This window comes from Rhincodon typus, chromosome 1 (genome assembly GCF_021869965.1).
Source record: "Rhincodon typus isolate 14 chromosome 1, sRhiTyp1.1, whole genome shotgun sequence".
NCBI classification, from domain to species: Eukaryota; Metazoa; Chordata; class Chondrichthyes; order Orectolobiformes; family Rhincodontidae; genus Rhincodon; species Rhincodon typus.
The window spans coordinates 110,877,589-110,898,356 of record NC_063332.1 but is presented as its reverse complement, the minus strand read 5'-3'; the positions used below and the strand labels follow the sequence as shown (position 1 = coordinate 110,898,356).

Sequence of the window (20,768 nt, the reverse complement as noted above, 5' to 3'; positions counted from 1 at the left end):
GAATAGGAGGACAAGGATATTGTGAAGGATTAATCTAACATTGTCCATGACACAGCTCAGCTGTGATGGGTTTGCACACCAGACGGAATCTCACTGATACCCACTTCCACTAGGAGAAAGCTGTGTACAGCCGGTAATCATTGATTGTTATATTGTTTGGTGAGGATGCTGAAATCTGGTTGGCAAAATGGGGGTGAAATACAGTCTCTGTGAGCTTCATTTTGTACTCTTTGCCTTTGAGGTTTGTGTCTGTATTTGACTAATTGCTTGCCACTATGTGGTAGAACCATAGAAATAATATACACAGCACGGAGCCATTCAGCCCATCTTGTCCATGCCAACCCAAAGATACCCAAATGTCCTTTCCAATCGTACCTTCTGGACATGGCCCATAGCCCTGCAGTTTACAGCACTTAAGGTGCAGATCCAGGTATATTTTAAAAACGTTTAGGGTCTCTGCCTCCATCACCAACTCAGGCAGTGAATTCCAAACAGCCACCACCCTCTGCGTAAAAAACGCTTTTCCTCACATCCCCTATAATCCTTCTGCCACGTATCTTGAATCTCTGACCCCTGGTTTTTGAACTCTGCTGAGGGAAACAGGTTCCTCCTGTCTATTCTACTTCTATCCCTCACAATTTTATATACCTCAATCATCTCACCCCTCAGCCTTCTCTGTTCCAAAGAGAACAACCCCAACCTCTCCTCGTAGCTACAATTCTCCAGCCTGGCAACATACTAGTAAATCTTCTGTGCACTCTCTCCAGAGCAGTTAGGTCTTTCCTGTAATTAAGAGACTGGAATTGCACATAGTACTCCAGTCGTGGCCTCACCAGTGTCTGTACAGTTTCATCATTGTATCCCTCCTTTCATATTCTGTTACTCTGCCAATGAAGGAGATGGTGATGTTCCTCTACTGGCCAAGTCAGGATGAGAGGCTACAGTAGGTATTAGGGACAGGGAATTTTTGATTTAGAGAGAGGGTGTTCAGATGAGATATGGCTAAGGACAGACAAAGTGGGTTGAAATGTGTGGTGGTTAAACAGCATCTAGGGTGAGAGAATGAGAATGTAATTGTGAGAAGGTGTCAGCCATTCACCATAGGCAGTGTGGCTTTGCCTCTGCTGTGCTATTTCTCTATTAGTGAGGGGCAATGCCAAGTTATCAATATTTGTCCAGATGCATGGCAGCCACTCAAAAATGGCAATGGAGGCAAGAAATGCTGGTGTTTCAGCAGAATTCCACTGAGTGGCAAGTTGTCCAGGAACACTGCATGGTAAGATAGGGCAAATATCAGGCACAAGAGATGTCATAGGGATAGGGTAGATTATTAATGAGGGGAGTTTAATAAGATACAGCAAGAAAACTCACTGACCCTCACAGCTTCAAAAAAAGCCTTAAAAAAGAGGCTTGACAACAAACTTAAGCAAAACAAATTCAATCCAAGTCTTCTCCTTAACACAAAACATGAATACAAAGTTACACATTGATTCCAAAGGTCTCTAGATATTTATCTCACACTCAATAATTCTGTGATGTACATACAAGAAGCAGTTTTCCCTAGTCAAGACCTGAAAGGGGGAAAAGGGCCCACACATTAAAATTTGTAAATACAACATACTGGTCTAATTCCTCCAGTGAGATTTCTGAATTTAAAACACTAATTAGCCCAACTAAGTTCACCTGTTTTCTGTATACATCTTCAGTGTTTAAAGCAGTTTCTAATTATGTTACCAATTTCCAACAAGTCCAGTCCTTTCGCTTGTTCTTCACCTAAAATGAAATTGCTTTAACATTTCTCAATGGCGTTAATTGTCAGTTAATCATACAAAGGCCAGAATCTTTCATCTAAATTGTTTACTGAGTTGTTAAAATACACAAAACGGAACTGCGCATTGTCTAGTAAAACCTTTCAATTACAAAAACAAAATGACAAGGCAAGATTCATGTACCATGTTATACATATGCTTACCCTCTGATGCAATGAAGGTATAAACTTTGGCGTTTTATGCAAGTAATATTGTCAGTCATTGATAAAATCTGGGAAACCACCCAAGAGCAATTGAACCCGGGGTCATAAACAATGAAGGAGTGGCAGCAGAGATAGTAGGAACTGCAGATGCTGGAGAATCCGAGACAACAAGGTGCAGGGCTGGATGAACACAGCAGGCCAAGCAGCATCATAGGAGCAGAGAGACATTTCCGAACACACAAAAAAGATAAAGACACAATGTTATCAGGGCAACTGATTTACATGTATGAACTCAGTTCTTACCAATTGTGAAATAAAATGAATTCAAAATTCATCCTATTTTTCTGCAATACCAGCAACCAAGGAGTCTTACATCAAATGCAGATATAAACATCAGCAGTATGCATTGCTCAGATAGAAGCACTATGCAATATTCAGAAGTTGATGTTTTACTTTAAAGGCACTATTCAAATGCATTTTTTTGATGTGACTGGTCAAACACAGAGTGAAACATAAATGATATTAGTGATTTAATGAGAGAATGGGTATGAAATGATCACACATGAGTATCTACAGACCACAGGTTGTGTGGGTTGCTTGATCCTATTAATTAACACAGGACGCAGGTGTTCTCAGATGTTATAAATCGCCTCTATACAATTGATACCCAAACCAGGAGAAAATTTTACTGATAATTATCATCCAGTAAACATGGCTGAATTCAATTTGTGTGAAGAATGTGCAGCAGCAGCAATGAGGGCAGGATTAAGACAGTCTGTAACTGCTAACAGGATATGTGGGTCTCATGAACAGTTTTCTATCATGCAGGAGTACGGGAGCAAGTATTTAGCTCTTAGTGGTATTGCTAGTGCCAGGGTTTGGCCATTACAGGTACAGAATCGAAGAATAATTGAACTCACAGCAATTTCATCAAGTGTCATCGAGCAGGTATTTGATCAAGAGTGACAATTAGGGGCGGAGTGACTGATGACTCCCATGCAGCTAGATTGTTGCCTCAGCAGATGTACAGTGTTTCTACTTGTATAGATAAAGTAGATTTTAAAACGAGATTACATATGGATCCATGGAAAATACATGCTAGAAATGGGAAATATGTTATAAATCAGCACACTCATGCAACATCAAATGAATTTTGATATCACACTCATAATATGTACTTCATATTAAATATAAAAGGCAATAACATTCAGTTACAGTGAATATATATTGCAATTCTTTTATCATTCAACCAATAAAGTGGAATGTTTCTTTCTACTGTAATTAAATCATAATCTGAATTTTACCAATAACTTCACAATATTGCTATGCACAGCATACAGAGGGAATCTTCCTCTGAAGAGTTTCTTCTGCTGCAACTTACTTCAGTTCTCAAAAAGAAAATAAAGGCCTTCAAGTTCAGAACTTGTTGGCACGGGGGACTACATAACGCAATTATCATATACTTTGTCTCTTGCTTCATATCTTGATCCACTATTCATTCTTTCTGAATTGTATTTAAATGATTGTATTATTAAAGAAGGTTTCAGTGTTCAAGGTCTCTTTTTAAAACATTTTTTGTGAGCTTCTTGTTAAGTAGATGAATGGTGATTCCAATGCAAGATGGGAGATTGTTCCTATCAGAGGCAAAACAATGCACATTTGTAAAACCCGTTTGTATTTTCTTATTTTCGGAAGTTATACCAATTGAGTATAATGATTCATTAACCTCTTTGCTTTGTGTGATTTATCAACTGAAGTAAACTTGTTTATGTTTCAAAGCAATCTTCACCATGTTAAATCAGTTTACCTTGAGAGAGATTAAAGGTGTACACATGCTGTAAACATGGAAATCTGAACTGATTCACTGGGTATCAGGCAGTGGAGACAACTTAGCCTGCTTGATTAAGTGACTAGCATCAGTATAACTGCAAAGATACTTGTAGTAGCTTTGAATTTATAAAAGAGGGCAACAGTTAGCCCTATAATCGAGCATAGGCTGACAGATCAACAGACTCATGCAAGGTCCCCAAAAGCTGTCCTATGATATGATTATTGAGGGGAACAGTACCAGTGCTGACTGCATCTGCAAATCTTCATGGATAAACCAGCCCATCTCAGTTAGTGACAACAAGGTGCAGGGCTGGATGAACACAGCAGGCCAAGCAGCATCATAGGAGCAGAGAGGCTGACGTTTCGGGCCTAGACCCTTCATCAGAAAAGGGGGAGGGGAAGGGGGTTTTGAAATAAATAGGGAGAGAGTGGGAGGCGGATAGAAGAGGGATAGAGGAGAGGATAGGTGGAGAGGAAACACCTACGTTCGGTTCGCAACAAACAACTGCACCTCCCAGTCGCGAACCATTTCAACTCCCCCTCCCATTCCTCAGACGACATGTCCATCCTGGGCCTCCTGCAGTGCCACAACGATGCCACCCGAAGGTTGCAGGAACAGCAACTCATATTCCGCTTGGGAACCCTGCAGCCCAATGGTATCAATGTGGATTTCACAAGTTTCAAAATCTCCCCTCCCCCTACCGCATCCCAAAACCAGTCCAGCTCGTCCCTGCCTCCCTAACCTGTTCTTCCTCCCACCTATCCCCTCCTCCCACCTCAAGCCGCACCTCCATCTCCTACCGACCAACCTCATCCCGCCCCCTTGACCTGTCCGTCCTCCCTGGACTGACCTATCCCCTTCCTAACTCCCTACCTACACTCACCTTTACTGGCTCCATCCCCGCCTCTTCGACCTGTTTGTTTCCTCTGCACCTATCCTCTCCTCTATCCCTCTTCTATCCGCCTCCCACTCTCTCCCTATTTATTTCCCTATCCCCTTCCCCTCCCCCTTTTCTGATGAAGGGTCTAGGCCCGAAACGTCAGCCTCTCTGCTCCTAAGATGCTGCTTGGCCTGCTGTGTTCATCCAGCCCTACACCTTGTTGTCTCGGATTCTCCAGCATCTGCAGTTCCTACTATCTCTGATTCAGTTAGTGACAAGCTTCTTGCTGAAGCTGAGCAATCACACAGATTAGTTCTTCATCATGTCCAAGCAACTAACTCTGACACAGTACACCCACTTTCAATGGTCCCTTATTTACAAATGGTTATTCTACATCTTTGAACAACCTTGAGCTGTCCTCTTCGCACAGATGAAGCTGCACCATTGTACAGAGAACAAAAGCTATGCCACACATAACTTGCAAATGCACAATCCATGTGTCCCCAATGTTTTGCTGAAGGATTTCAATCCTTTAAAACATTCTCAGTGCTTTCTTCGACACTAAATAGGAGCAAATGACTATTTTCTTTGATATACCTCAAAGAACAAATTACACATCTTTTTTAAACTAAATTTGTTTCAGGCTTTACTTAAAAACAATTTTACTACCCCTCTTAAGGCTATAAGGAATGGTAGAGTTAATACCAAAGAAGAAAAACTGTACATCTTTTTTACACATTAAAATTTCACACATAAAGTAAAATACTCCAAAATCTGCATTTTTAAATGTATTATAGTGAACACACGGTTCATTGGGAGAGTATTCTTCACAGTCAACGCATTGATTCTTGCAATGCGAAGATTTGAAAGTTAAAAAGGCAAAATATTTAATGGCTCACAGGAGAAGAATCTGCTCGTGGTCTTAAAGCAATGTGTCAGGGACAACAGTGATACGTTGTTTTAAAAGAACGCTTTCAGTACATGCTTCACAGTTATAGATAAGGTGTATTCTGGGCGAGGCTTTATTCTATTTTTAGTTTTATCGCAGTAGGCAGAATTTCATCAAAGGGTTCCCATTTCTGTTAGTGGCCTGAATCACAGCTTTTAAATAAAATGATTTTGTGCAGCCTTTGGAACTGCAGCTGTGTTCAGAATCCTCCTCTTTGGTGTGGTTATGAAATAAACCTGCAATTGAATGTGAAAACAGGCAATTCGGTAGTTCTTGGTGCAAACCACAAAAACATACTGTACTGTCCAATCAGCATCACTTCCTCCTCGTTATTCTGGATATAAAGTGGGCTCACATCAAACTTTAGTTGCACTGCACTTCTGTTTTCTGTTGCGACACAGAGGGAAGGGTCACACACAGGTTAAGGTAAATAAAATCAAAATTGTTGCACTGCGTTTAAGATGTATATCTATATTTTTCAAAAATCAATAAAATTACATGTTTAAAGTATTTCTTTATTGACAAATGCAAAGAGAGTATTGAAAATTTAAATATGATTAAATCACCAAGCTCTGAAATATTTCTTGGTCGCAATCCTCTTTTTTATCTAACAGCAACTTCTGGAGTTCCCACATCCGCTGAGTAAGTATCACAGAAATGCACAAATTGATTCCATGAATCTAGACTTCTCCAGAAGTTCCTTCAATCCATTAGAAATGTTATTGAATCTTTGGTAACTTTACTGTTTTGCCATTTGTTTTGCGGGTTAAACCAAATTGAGAAAGTTGCACCTTGCTGAATGAGAGTAGCCAGACTTCTAATGGCCTAGCAATTCCACAGTTAGTGTTAACCAGCCTCATTGGCTCTCCAAAAATAATCTGATGTTTTGATAAATTTCTTTTTTTTTCATTATGATATAAAATAGTTTAATTATAAGAAATGTTTCTTTATTATATTTAGCTTTACCTTAATCCTATGTGTATGTCCAAATCATGCGTTTCAGTATCCTTTAACATTAAAAGTAAGGAATGTCAGTGGTTTATATTTTCTGGCTTGCTGCCTGTGAATTACTTAGTCATGTTTTACCCGCTTGTTAAGATCTCTGCTGCGGGAAGACACTCTTGATGTGGGGACTGAGTCAAACTTATGTCAGGAATAAGGAAATTCAAGCTAAAGGCATCTCTAGGTCTTTGTTAGAAACTTTTTTTGATGTCAAGTACTGTCCTTTAACTACTAACTGCAAAATCTAGCCCAATGCACAGCATCCCATTCAATAGAACACATCGGCTAAGATAGGCAGATGTTTGTCAGCAAGTTATGAAAATTGATTGATATTTTAACTTATATTCAAATGTATTTTTTATTAAAAATGATTCATTAGACATTAGTCGAAAAATATAATTTGAATACAGAAAAGTAAAAACAAAAGCTTTTAAATATGTTTTACTTTACTGACTACACTTCCTCAGTGCAGGAAACCAGTCAGTGGGGAAAGTGTAGCTTCACAGTGTTGATGAAGGATTCCATCATTACACTAGAAAGGAAAGATGATCTAGGGAATTATCACCTGCCAGAATGCATATGGTAGCTAGAGATGGGGAAGTTTAATGTTCAATTTTGTGCATTTTTATAGTTCAGTAAACAAATTGGGATGGAAGTTTCAGTTTGAAGAGATGTGTGGAAATAATAACTTTTGCAAAACCGATTGGAATTACAGTATGCAAGTGATCATGATTTGTTGATTGCATCTGTTTTTGCTTCTGAAATCAGTATGTTACTGTAGCGATAACAAAAGCATTGCATGATTTTTGTTCTGGTAATGAATCGAGCAAGTCATTAATATGAGAGTAGAATAACAAAGTGAATACAACATGTTCATTGTGAGAATAGACATACACAATAATGAGTCAAGGATTAGCATGCTTGACTGGAAAAAAGGTTAAAGTTCAAAAAGATAAAAAGGAATGTTGTTCAAGTTGATTGTATAGAAATATTGACAAACAAGATGACAGATTAGCAGTGGAGTTTTCAGCTATGAGATATGTAGAAGATAAAGTGAATGCCTTCCCAAAACATGGTTACAGATATATCCAAAAAGATTTCTGTCGATAGATTAAAATTAAACCTGCAATTTTAAAAGAAAGATTTGAATGAATATTGCACCTTTCATAATCTCAGCACAACTTAAATAAAAAGAACAGGGTAGATGTAGTTTAATAGGAATTTTCAGAATGCCAATTTTAAGGTAACTTGGTTAGAAAGTTGTCTGTTAATGAGGAATAAAAAATAGGGCACGTGCATTTGGTGGAGCCAGAATGTAAGGTTAAGAAAAACAGAACATAGGGTATAGGGACATAGGACTTAGAAGCAGGACTATGCCTTCAGCTCTTCATCTTTTAAATAATTTAATAAACAGATTGCTGAGTTGGTTGTAGTCTCAAATCCACTTTCTTTTTTACCTTTGAATCTCTTGAATATCAAAAATCAAACTCAGATGGGAGTAATTCAAATGAACTAGCCTGCCCTTTTTTTTCTGGGAAGAGAATTTCACAGACTAACAACAATTTCCTTTTTAAATAATCGTCATCTCCTTCTTAAATGCAAGGCCTGTTATTTTTGAACAGTGTCCCTTCGTACTTGTTTCTCCTAAAAGCGATAATGCTCTCAAAATATATCCTGTCAAGTGTCCTCGGGATCTTACATGTTTGAACAATATCACTACTCATTCTTCTGAACGCCAGTGTGTAAAGTTCCAACCTGTTCGACCTTTCTTCATAAGTTCTTCATCCAATGAATGAGTCATGTTTGTTGACAGAACAATAATGGTAGTACTTCAAAGCAATAAGTGCTCTGCACAGAACTATTATATCAATGCAAGTTCATGCTTTCAGAAGGTCAGAAATATGAAGCGCTTTATTTGAGTACTTTCACTTATTTTGTAACAATACTTAAGATTTTTATGTTTCATATATGACACACCTGCTAGAATGAATGCTTTGAAGTCTGGAAATGCCATAAAAATCCAGTCACCTCACACAATAATGAGTTCATTTTAATATGTTTGCAATTAATGTTTCCTCTTATGAGTCCTTCCCTCGAAAATGAGAGACGGAGAAATTTTATCTTGAATTTACATAATGTTGTGTTTGGGCTGTAGTTGATTATACTGTCAGATTGGCCTCTTATTAGTTGCTTGTCTGTGATTGACTGCATTATGCACTCTGTTATAATTACACCAAGAACAGGATGTTATCATTTCAATCTTTTGAGTGCTGCTTGGTTGAAAGAATGTCCTGACCATGGAATAACATGTCCCAGTAGTAACCAGGGCATAATGATGTTTGACTAAAGAAAAAGAATGACATCTAACAAAATTAACTGAAGAAATTTGTATTTTAATTCAAGCTTTGGTGAGATACACTGGTATAGATTGACCTTCAGGAATGTTATATGTGTAGCCCTCATGCAAAAGCAGACCTACATTTAAATGTTATTGAAATCCATGCCCTCTGGTGCACTGGGCATAACTACCTATAATCAAGTTTTGAGAGAAAAATTGTGCCAAGGACAATCCTTGGTCCCTACTAAGTCAGGTTGAAAGTAGAATTGCATTGGTTGAAATTGGATATAAACTTGAAGAGGAAAAAATGCAAGTCTTTGGGAGATGAGGAAGGGAATCAGGCTATTGGATCTTTCTTCTAAAGAGGTGGCACATATATAAATGGTTGAATGATCTTCTGTGTGTTATATACTGTGATTCAAGTTGGATCCAGGATTTTGAGGCTAGAACAGGTAAGAATTGGTGAGAATTGTTGCTGCCTTTCTATCTCTTTCTACCCCAACTTATGAATACTGAGTTGTAGAAACCCATATTGAGACGTTAATTAATTCTTTGCAGGTCTGTGACCATTCAAATACTGTTTTTCTCTAATCTATGAAGTGCATAAGCTTTCTTCTTTGGAGCTCTTGGGGAATAGATAGGCAAAAGTGAAACACAAAACACAAGTGGAAATTTAGGACTTTCGGACTACAGGAAACAAAAGTAACAATTGTATTTTTTTTTCCTGTGAAAAAATTACATAGGGCCTCAAAACTACAGCCCTTCCAGTACACCCAACCACAATTCTGGTAGATTGCAATGAAGGGTTTGGAAACTGGCAGGAAACCAAACATGCCTCACAAAATACTGCATTGCTATTATCTGCAAGGTGAGGTGAAATGCAAATTCTCCATTGATCGTAACAAGGATAGAAGGGCAGGGACACCTTATGTTGGGAGATCGCCTGTCTTTGAACTCTCAGGGAACAAGATTATATCACTTGAATAGAAATCCAGAACCTCAAGGAGTGTGGGTTTGAATGGTATGGCAGATGGTAAAATTTGAATTCAATTTTTTAAAAAATCTAGAAGAAAGGAAGTTAGCCTAATGATGACCACTGCCGACTGCTATAAAATAATCTAGTTTAATTATGCCCTTTAGGAAGGAAATCTCCGATCCTTACCTGGTCTGGCCTACATGTGACACCCAATCCACAGCTATATGGTTAACTCTTAACTGCTTTCTGGGCAATTAGGGATGAGAAATAAATGCTGACCTCGCATATCCCATGAGTGAATTCAAAAAAGGACAAGTTTTTTTTTTTCCGTGTTGCAAGACCAGCCCAGAAAAATGTCCTCTGCTCCTGGTGGTTTTCAGAAGTCAACTTTCTTGTGCTTACTGGATTATTTTATATAGGGGATTGTTTGGAACTAATTTTATATGCTTCTGGGACAAGATCCTAATAACTGCCTGAATACTGACGCCCCCAACCAAGTGGGGGAAGGTGGGATGCACCCAGGATGTAACCTTGGTAACATGGTAGCTGCTGGTCCCAAATGATCCATGTGCCCTATCTCTGCACACTGCTTCAGAGTCACTAATAGAGGGCATGATCTCAGCTTAAGTGCCAGCATCATAATCTGTGGAACTTTGTGCTTATATTTATTACATGTATGTATTAAAATTAATTTAGATCCTCTGTGACAAATTGTAATGTACATTTTTTGTTTGTTTTATAGTGTTCCCATCCTTAACAACATTCTTAACTGAAGAAGAAAATGGCATCCACATGGGTAAATTATAAGTACCATTCAACATGAAATTTATCCAAGGAAGAAGAACTAATAGTTTTGATTAGCATTGAAAGAATCATTTTCCCAAGATATGGGAGGCTAGTAGTCTAAGCAGAGATCTTTGAGTCATGGGAGTTTGATTCAAAGGGTTATCTTTGCATTGAAAATGCTTTGCAAAATTTTTCAGTGGTATTTGTAGGTGCATGCTCCAAAAATTATGTCATGAGTTTGCATAAGCTACATTGCTAAAGTCCTCACTACAAACAGCATTAAATGTTTTGTTATGATGATCTTACTGTTAGCCAATGCTGATTCTAATGACAGTTAATTTTTCTTCCGTCTGTTGTTGACTTTTCCAGGAATTGAAGCAGCTTGAGTAGTTGATGACGCTTTAAAATTTGTTGTTGATGCTGCTTCATATTAATTTGTTATTCCTGGCAGGATTAACCTTATGTATTCATTAGAGATGGAAGTCAAAGAGCGGGATTTGTTTAGAAAATTTGTGGAGACAACTTTTCAATTTACAAAATCTGAGGTAATGCTAAATTTATACAAATATTGGTTAGGATATTGTGCCCAGGAAAAATGTCAAGCAGTGGAGGAGGTTGAAATGTTGATGCCAGAAGTGAAAGATTTTAATTACAAGGAGAGTCTAAGGAAACTGGGATTCTTTCCATGAGAAAAAAGAGGTTAAGGAACAGAATCTAACTGATGTTTACAATATCATAAGTTAAACGAGAGATAAAAAAAACTATTTTTACCAATCTGAATTTAAAATATCACTAACATATTAAAATGAGGCACTAGAAGACTTTTTAAAATTCTACAGTTAGGACAAAAGACAATGGTGGAGATAGAATAAAAGCATGTAAAGGAAAGTGGATAAATACGTGAAAATAGATGGATGGGAAAAGGCTAGAGGATTGGATTAAATCTATCAGCTGTTTTCAGGAGAGCTGGCACATGGCTGTTTGAGTGAATGATCTCCTTCTGTGCTGAAAAATATTGTGATTGTGTTTAATCATAAGTAAATAATATGCATCTGAATCTGAAAATTGGTTTAACTATTTTTAGGGGAGGTTTATGAGATTTCATAAATTACAGGAGTATAGAGACATTTCAATGAAGTGGGTTATTATGTGGTATACAGCTCTTCACCATACTTAATGTGGGAGAGGGCACTGCCCTCAGATTAGATACATCCAAGTATTTAATAGTATGGTTTTGCTTTAAAGGGCTGCTTTTTTTTTTCTGAGCAAATATGGAATCACTTTTTTCAGAATTATCCACTTCTGACCCTGAAAGATGAAAGATAATCACTAATGGAAACTATGGGTTATTTGTTCTTAATTTAAACTGGTTAAAAATGTTAACTGCATGTTTCACATTGAAATCATGCTAACACGGAGAGGTTTTGGCACAGGAAGAGGCTTCTCAGCCCATCATACCTGTGCTGGCTGAAAAAAGAGCAAAACAGAAAGTAACTGTTTGTTTTAGTTCCACATTCCAGGTTCCAGCACTTCACCTGCAGATCCACCTTTTAAATAAGATAAGGGTTTTTGTCTCCATCACCAAACTAGGCAATGAGTTCCAGATGTCCAAACATTTTCCCTTATTTAACAGACCAATATCCGTATGCTGAATTAGACAACAAATGACTTTCAGAGATAAACAAAGGTTTCATTGTAAGTCTGTGGTTTAGCACAAACATCAGTTTTCACAGTTCCTTTCTGGATCATTTCCCTGTCCAGAAGTCAATTCCCCACAGGGGAAGAATCCAACTCGGTTCTTTTTAAAATGAAAGAGGGAAAAATAAGAGAGGCTAGAAAACTGAAATGGTTTTGGTGGGCGAGATAATGCGCCCAGCGCCAGCGGTGCCCACCTACCCTGAAAGTTTCTGACGCTACCAGTGGCCATCATGCACTTCCTTTCTAGGAACAGCCAACAATGGACGTAAAAGAACTCTTTTTTTCTGTAAAATAGACCCTCCTCTAAATTAACAAAATACCTAATTAACATACACTGCACATCAGAGGGAGTGAAGCAATTCGAAAAATAAAAGGCAGGATTGGTGCTTGAAACAAGGGAGAGAGTAATTCAATATGTTGTTACTGGGGGAGAGAATGTACCTCAGTTCTCAGGGTGCCACCTATCTCTGAAAAAAATCGAGACTCCTGGTGCACACTGCATGCTCTCCCTTCAAGGACACCCGGGCAAGGATGTAGCCACAGAAGAAAGGCAGGAATTGCAACTCCTTCCACAGCCCACTGCCTGGACCTAATGATGGCTACTTTAGCTAGGCTCAGCAGTTGACCTCAACGAGGCCCTCAAGAACCATGTATTTTTTAAAACATTAATAACCCACCACCAAGTTATCTGATCACTCAACCAATAAAACACCAAATAGTGCCCACCAGAGAAAGAACTCAGTTTAATTGTTTTATTCAGACATGTTATGGCATACCGCTGGAGCTGGTGGAATTTGAACCCAGGTTTTATATAAGAACCCAGCTCTCAAAAACAAAGTCCAGTGAGCATCATCCACTGTCAATCAGCTCAGGAGCTGTCCTGCTTTGATGTTAAGAGGATGTGCATTTGTCACACTGATACTTATGTCTTCTCTAACCCTTCTACCAATCATCTTAATGCCCTCTTATAATTGACCTCTCAGATACAGGAAACGGTATTTCCTGTCTACCAAATATAGGTGCCCCATAATTTTAAATTACTTCACCCCTCAAACGTCTCTGTTTTAGGAAAACAACTCTTTTATCCAATCTTTCCAGATAGCCACAATTGTCAAGCCGTGGCAACATTCTTGTAAACTTCCACTGTACTCACCTCACAGCAATTATATCCTTTCTGTACTGTGGTGACCAGTGTTTTATACACTTGCATCATTACACTTCTGCACTTGCATTCTATACTTCATCCAATAAAGGAAAGCATTCCATATATTTTCTTTACCACATTATCCACCCATCCTGCCACCATCAGGAATCTACAGACATGCATTTTGAGGTTTCCCAACTCATCTATTCCCCTCTCAAAATCCTCCTATTTACTGTATACTCACTACGTTTGTTTGCCTTCCCAGAAAACATTACTTCACACTTCTCTAGAATTAATTGCATTTGCAATTTTTCTGCTCACTTAACCAAACCATTGTTACAGTTCTGGAGTTGATAGCTTTCCTCTTCCCTTTCAAGTTTAGGTCACTCTTTTGTGCAATTTCCGCATTTCTCAATGATGCCTTCTACATTTAAGTCCAAGTTATTAACATATACAGTAAGCAACATACGCAGCATCAATGAGCCCTGTGGAATGCCATTGGAAACTACTTTGTACTGGTAATGTTACACTTTGTTTTCTGTCACTCAGCCAAATATTGGCTCCAACTTGTCATATTTGCTTGTATCCCATGGGATTTTACTTTCGCGACAGGTTTGCCATCCGGGATCTTGTGAAATACTTCACTAAAATCCATGCAGAGAATATCCACTATGCTTCCCTCATCCACCCTCCTTGCTACTTCCTCAACAAATTTGATTATGTTAGCAAGACACAAGCTTCCCCTTAGAAAACCATGCTGACTGTCCCTGATTAATATGTGCCTTTCTCAGCGACAATACATTCTGACTCTCAGAAAGGGTTCCAATAACTTGGCAACCACCAGCGCCAGACTGACTGCTCTATGATTATTTCACCTATTCCTTGCACACTTTTTAATGTTTTCATGTTGCATGTTCCTAGTTCAAATCTTGTTCTTTCCAGTTTAAAAGAGTTTTATTCTTTTTGCTTTGTCTGTACAAATAATTTCACTTGCATGTAACATATGTATCAGCAGTTTATATCGGGTGTGATATTCTATCCAGCATTATAATCACTGGTACAGTCATATTGCAGTGTTGGTAGCAAAGTCAGGGCTGCAGGGGGCAACGCAATAAAGTTGTTGAACTGTTAGAAACAGTTTGTGTCATTGACAGGCGTAGTGTTATTGTTACAGGAGCAGTCATTCAGAAGTGTTGATTAATTGTCTGGCAGCACAAGATCAAATGCTCCCAGAGTAGCTGATAACATTAAATTCAATCATTAACCTGGAACAACCAGATTGATGTGAATTGCCCTTTAGCCAAGAAAATCTGCTGAATTAGCTTGTCTGGCCTACATATGATTCAAAGATCCACAACAACTGTCAACTCTTAAACTCCACTGTCCCAAACCACTACCAAAAATGCAAAAAAGAATAAAACCCTGAAAAATCCTCCTCAGCAATATCTAAGGAATTGTAGCAAATTTAGGAGAGTTGTTGAAAAGATGAGTCAAGCCAACATACTGATATAGTCATTTTCCTAATCATACCTTATAGCCAATGTTCCAGAGTGCTCCATTACCATCTCTGGCTATGTGCAATCTCACTGCTGGTACAAACCCCCACAGAGGTAGTGACACAGTGGTGTATACTGGCAATCCTCATTATTGATTCTGAACCTCATGATGTCTCATGACATTGAGTTAAACATGGACACAACACCTCCTGCTGATTAATACTTCCATGCTGATGAATCAGGACATCTCCATGTTTAACACAAATTGGAAGAAACACAGAGAGTGACATTAGCACAGGGGTGTACTCTGGGTGGGAGACTTTAATGTCCATTCCCTGGGTTGACTCGGTAGAACCCGATAGGCATCAAGCTGTTGAAGTGCTGAAGCTGTAACCTATGAGACTGGACCTCAGCAGGTCCTGAGAGCACTAACAAGAGCAAAAAATGTACCTGATGTCATTCTGGTCATTCAACCTGTTGCAGATGCATCTGCCCATGATGGTATTGGTAGGAGTGACCACCACCTAGGACTTGTCAAGATGAAGTTGTGTCTTCATACTGAAGCAACCATTGTGCTGTGTGGCACTACCATCATGCTAAATGGGATAGATTTTGAATAGATCTAGCAACTCAAGATAGGAATTCATGTCATGGGTCATCAGCAGCAGCAGAATTGCATTCAGTCACAATCTGTAATGTCATGGCAGGGAATATCCACCACTGTACTATTACTATCAAGCCAGGAATCAGCCCTGGTTCAATGAAGAGTGTAGAAGAGCATGCCCAGAGCAACACCAGGCATACCTAAAAATTAGATGCCAACCAGGTGAAGTTACGACACAAACAATGGAAGCAGCAGTGGTTGGAGCTAAGTGGTCCTACTTACCAACTGATTAAGTCAAAGGCTGCCATCCTACCACAGACAATTGTGAATGGCAGTGGACAATTAAACAACTAACAGGAGAAGGTGACTCCTCAAACATCCCCATGCTCAGTGTGATGGGGGAGCTCTGCAGGTTGGTGCAAAAGATAAGTCTGAAGCATTTACTACCATCCCCAGCCAGAAGCGCCAAGTGGATGATCCATCTTCACCTCTTCCTGAGGTCCCCAGCATCACATGCCAGTTTTCAGATGTTTCATTTTAGTACATTTAGTACAGTGAAGGATATGGGACCTGACATTCTGGCTGTAGTTCAGAAGATTTGTCCTCCAGTTACAAGGTGCACAGTAATTCAAAAAGTCCTTTTTGACAGCAATTTATAGACCTGTGACCTCTACCATCTAGAATGACAAAGGCTACAGTTGCACTTTAATACTGAAAGTTCCCCTCTGAGCCAATGTTGCGCTATCCTGACACTTTTTCCCAAATAGTGTTATGGGTGTACTTGTGGCAGATGGACTGCTGCTGTTCAAGAATGCTGCACTATTCGGTAAAATTGTGGGGGTTGGGGAGGATGGCTGTTGATTAAGACCGTGAAAAAGGGAGTTCAAATGCTTTATAAAATGTATATTGGCTTCATAAAGTATTTAATTTGCAACTTATTCATCATACTTCTTCTTGCTGACAGTCTACTGGTGGGGCATGTGATTCCTGGTGGCCAAATGGTGGATATACACCCGTGGGCTGTGGTGGTGTTGGTGAACAACTTGCCCCAGGAGGTGATCTGACTCCAGTTCCCAATGGTGCTTTTGTAAGTCTGTTTCAATCTTCCTCGGTCATATATTTTTAGATGCCAAACTTGCACAATATGTTCACCAGCAGAAGAAAGAAAAATATATTAAAGTTTGAGTAAAAGATCTTTCATCAAAACATGCTATTTAACAAAGAAAAATTATGAATGCCGTTCCACACTTAGCTGAGTAAAATAGAACTGACGAATAACACCGAAATAACTAACTTTCTCTCTCTCTCTCTATCTACCCATGAATACTAGCTTGTTGGAGAGTTACAAACATGATCATGGCATGTGTGGAAGGTTTCTTGGGTGTATCATGAAAAGAAAATAACAATTTACATGTTTATAGTGCCTTTAGCACAGAGAAATGTCCCAAGGTGTTTAACAGGAGCATTATAAAATAAAGTATGATACCAAGCTACAGGAGATATCAGGTCAGATGACCAAAATCTTGGTCAAGATATTAAGGATTGTGTTAACAGTGGAAGGCCTGGTAGAGAGGTGGAGAGATGCAGGGAGAGAATTCCACAGCCTGGAGTCTAGGCAACTGAAAGCATGTCCACCAACTGTGAAGCAAATATAGTTGCTAATGCACTAACAGCCAGAATTAAAAGAGCACAGAAAACCTGAATACAGCCAGAACTGCAGATGCTGGAGGAACACAGCAGGCCAGGTAGCATCAGGGGAGTAAGGAAAGCTGATGTTTCAGTTCTGAAGAAGGGTCCTGATGCAAAACATCAACTTTCCTACTCCTCTGATGTTACGTTACCTGCTGTGTTCCTCCAGCTCCACACTGTGTTAGACTGAAAACCTGAAGGCTTGTGGGATTGGAAATGATTATAGAGATAGGATGATTTAAGGCCCTGGATTGATTTGAAAACTCTTGGACAGATTTTCACTGAGTCTGATTGCATTGGGAGCCCTTTAAAAATGTTGAACAGGACCCAATTCCTTATCCTGCAAGTCTGCAACATTGAGTTCAACCTATCATGGGTTTCCTTACTTTACTCTTTATCAAGATTTACAATATAGACCTCACCTCTGTTGTTACTGGACTTTGTTTAATATTAACTTTGCATTTGACTATTACATGCATGTTATTAATTTATTATTGTTAGAACATTACTATTCTTCTTTAGAACCTTTTGATATTTTGAAGTTTATGCATTAAAAACTTGAGTTGTCTAATAAATTGGACAATATAAGTAAAACTGCAAAGTGGGAATTTAGTGTGAAAAATTCAGTCAATGAAAAACACCTGGGATAAAATGGCTTTTAGATTTGCTATAAGCTCACTATGCTAGAGATGATGAGCATTTTCACTCTTTAATTTGTACATAATTTGAGATGTTAAATTGCTTTGAATTAAGAGTAGACTGTAAATTGAGTATTGTTATTTTCTTCCTTTACATTCAATAATGATAACTTTTATGATGTAATCAAGATTTAAATAATTTCAAGAAAAAAGATCAAATTTGGTGTATATGTGTTTTTTTACAGGTGAGCTTGTAATAGACATTTCATAGGGGGAAAAAATCTCTAAGTTTGTGGCTAATCAAATTTTTATTTAAGTGAAATAGTTTAAAATAGATTTGAGACTTACGTAGTATTTGAAATATATTCTAATGTAACTGAGAATTTCCAAATATATAAATGGCTTATCAACAGGACACCAGGCAATTATTAACAAGAGTTTTTGTTCAAGTCATGTCAAGTACACAATGGTATACAGCAACATGACGGGTTACATGTACTTCAGCTTATAGGGTGAAATTGTTTTTAAAGGCGTTTGTTTCTTGCTCCCTTTTCCCATTCTTGATCTCTTTATATCATTCGTGACTCCTTCAGATGGTAATAGGTAGTTCAATTCACTTTAAAATCCAGTTGTTAGGAGACAAGTACCAATAACCTGGGGCTGCTCTCCCTCCAACATGGGGAAGTGCCTGGTTTCAGTTTAGTGCCTCTTGACAGCTGTTGTAAAATTTGGCATATAGAAAATTGTCAACACAAATTAGATCCTTTTAATTTCATGGCAATAAATTATGTAGCAACAAATTACCCAGCCTGTCTTGTGTAGAATTTCATAAAGTTAGACAACATTTCCTGTTGCATCAAATTATCCCCAACATTGCTCTAAAAAGGAATGTGTGTGGATATTTTTGCAATGTAGAATTTCTACACCAGTGAAACTACTTTAGGCAAATTTAGGGACATCTTTTGAGTTAGGGACTTTCTTTAATACACATCATTTAAAAGCTGTACTATATTTATTCAAACTTTAATGAGGTCATCAAGACTTTTTTAAAGGTAGGAACGACAATGATCAGAATCGCATAGTGATCTGAGCGAGGTGGGCTATGGTGAGATATGTAGCAGAATTCGACAACAAGTGCAGAGAGGCCCAAATCAGCATCAAGATCATTTTTCCGTACTTTTAATGGTTTTCACAAGCGACATGGGAAGATTCTCACTAGGCAGCAGCAAGATGCCAGTTAATACGCATTATTGTTTGTTAAATGCCATGTTAATGCCACAATTTATCTCATTAATTTTCAAATTTTAATTTGCCAAACAAACTGGATGTTGAGAAAACTCAACAAGGAAGCCAAAGATTGTATCTAGCAGAATCAGCTTGTTCCTTTCTCCAAAGTGCCACTGTGTTGTATGCAATCAAACAACAGACCAGGCAAGATCAATGAGTATTTACCTTACACACTCCTCCTCCATGGATATTGGCATCTGGCAACCCATAACAATCATCCTGGCACTTCTACTATGTTCTGACAGTGTGCCCTCTAAGCACAGCCTTGTATTACAGGGCACACCAGCAACTAGCTTTGAAAGGCTGCAGCAGGGATATTTTGCACACAGGAACAGTTTGGGATCCAGCTTAGGAATTGGACCAGGCTGCACATCAGGGATGTTCTCTTGCTTTCTTAGCACTTGCTCACTTAGCACCTATCTGCATTCCTGCCTTGCCTTACTTTAGCTCGTTGTCCCGATTAGTGCAGTCACGCAAACATGCAGCTTGTCTTGCCCATGCAATGCTCACTTAAGGGGGGTATACATCCTGCTGTGCTATGTCAATCTCACACCTACTTCATATACCAGCAGATTACGTGGTAAACACACCAGTTTTGCAGCAAGAAGTAATCATCTTTCAAAGACTTAGGGGAGTAGTCCACACTAAAGCCCATGGAAGCACCTATCAGTTAGGTACACTAAGTCAAGGACAGCCTACAATCCTGAGGATTGGCCACGGTCAGACATCCAGCCATTGGGTTCTCAGTTAAGGTGCAGGAAGTGGGCCAAAGTTAGTCTATTGGCTCCATAGCATCAAGACTGGGCAGTAGGATGCTGGGATGTATCAGCATCAATCGGGGGTCTGAGCATATCTTGCCTGAAGGCCATGGTCAGTCTGCTGGGTAGTGTGTTCATAGAAAATCAGGGAATTGGAGCTGGGCTGGGGCTGGGGCTGGGTCTTGGCAAATGCAGCCTTAGCCATGGTTCTGAGCCTCATTTTTGGGATAAGGGCTGGGTAAGGGCACAATATAATTGTGAAGGGTCAGGTGGATTTGCAAGCTGGAGATATAATGAAACATTGCTGGAGAAGGGTATAATACAGGAGGGAGATAGTGGGTCATCCACACTCAGGAGCACTCTGGCTTCAAAAGGGGCACAGAGGGAGGAGGAGAGGATCAGTGAATGGCCACACCAGGCAAGGTCACCTCATATACCAGGGTCTTTGTGGGAAGAGTGGGTGGGTGTAGATCAAGGTAAGCAGGATTGGTGGGACTTGGGGAAGCCTGTGGGGTTAATGGGATGGGCTACCAGGGAGGGGATGTAGATATGTGGGGCTCACTGACACAATTAGGTTGAGTCTGAGATAGTAGGATCTGCAGATGCTGGAGAATCTGAGACAACAAGGTGCAGAGCTGGATGAACACAGCAGGCCAAGCAGCATCAGAGGAGCAGAAAGGCTGACGTTTCGGGCCTAGACCCTTCTGATGAAGGGTCTAG

At 39.2% G+C, this 20,768-nt stretch overlaps 1 protein-coding gene across 2 annotated transcripts in view; it reads left to right on the top strand.

Annotated features, from left to right (window-relative positions):
- Positions 1-6,000: 6,000 nt before the first annotated feature.
- The window catches only part of anxa3a (annexin A3a), a 62,413-nt gene continuing 47,645 nt past the window's right edge, over positions 6,001-20,768 (top strand). The window contains exons 1-4 of one of the 2 annotated variants that reach the window (XM_048598272.1): positions 6,015-6,058; positions 10,691-10,744; positions 11,186-11,279; positions 16,641-16,763. In XM_048598272.1, coding sequence (XP_048454229.1) covers positions 11,196-11,279; positions 16,641-16,763 — 207 coding nt within the window. In that variant the 5' untranslated portion in view covers positions 6,015-6,058; positions 10,691-10,744; positions 11,186-11,195. Of the gene's footprint in view, positions 6,059-10,690; positions 10,745-11,185; positions 11,280-16,640; positions 16,764-20,768 lie in introns of both variants that reach the window. The other variant, XM_048598268.1, reaches the window with a different exon arrangement.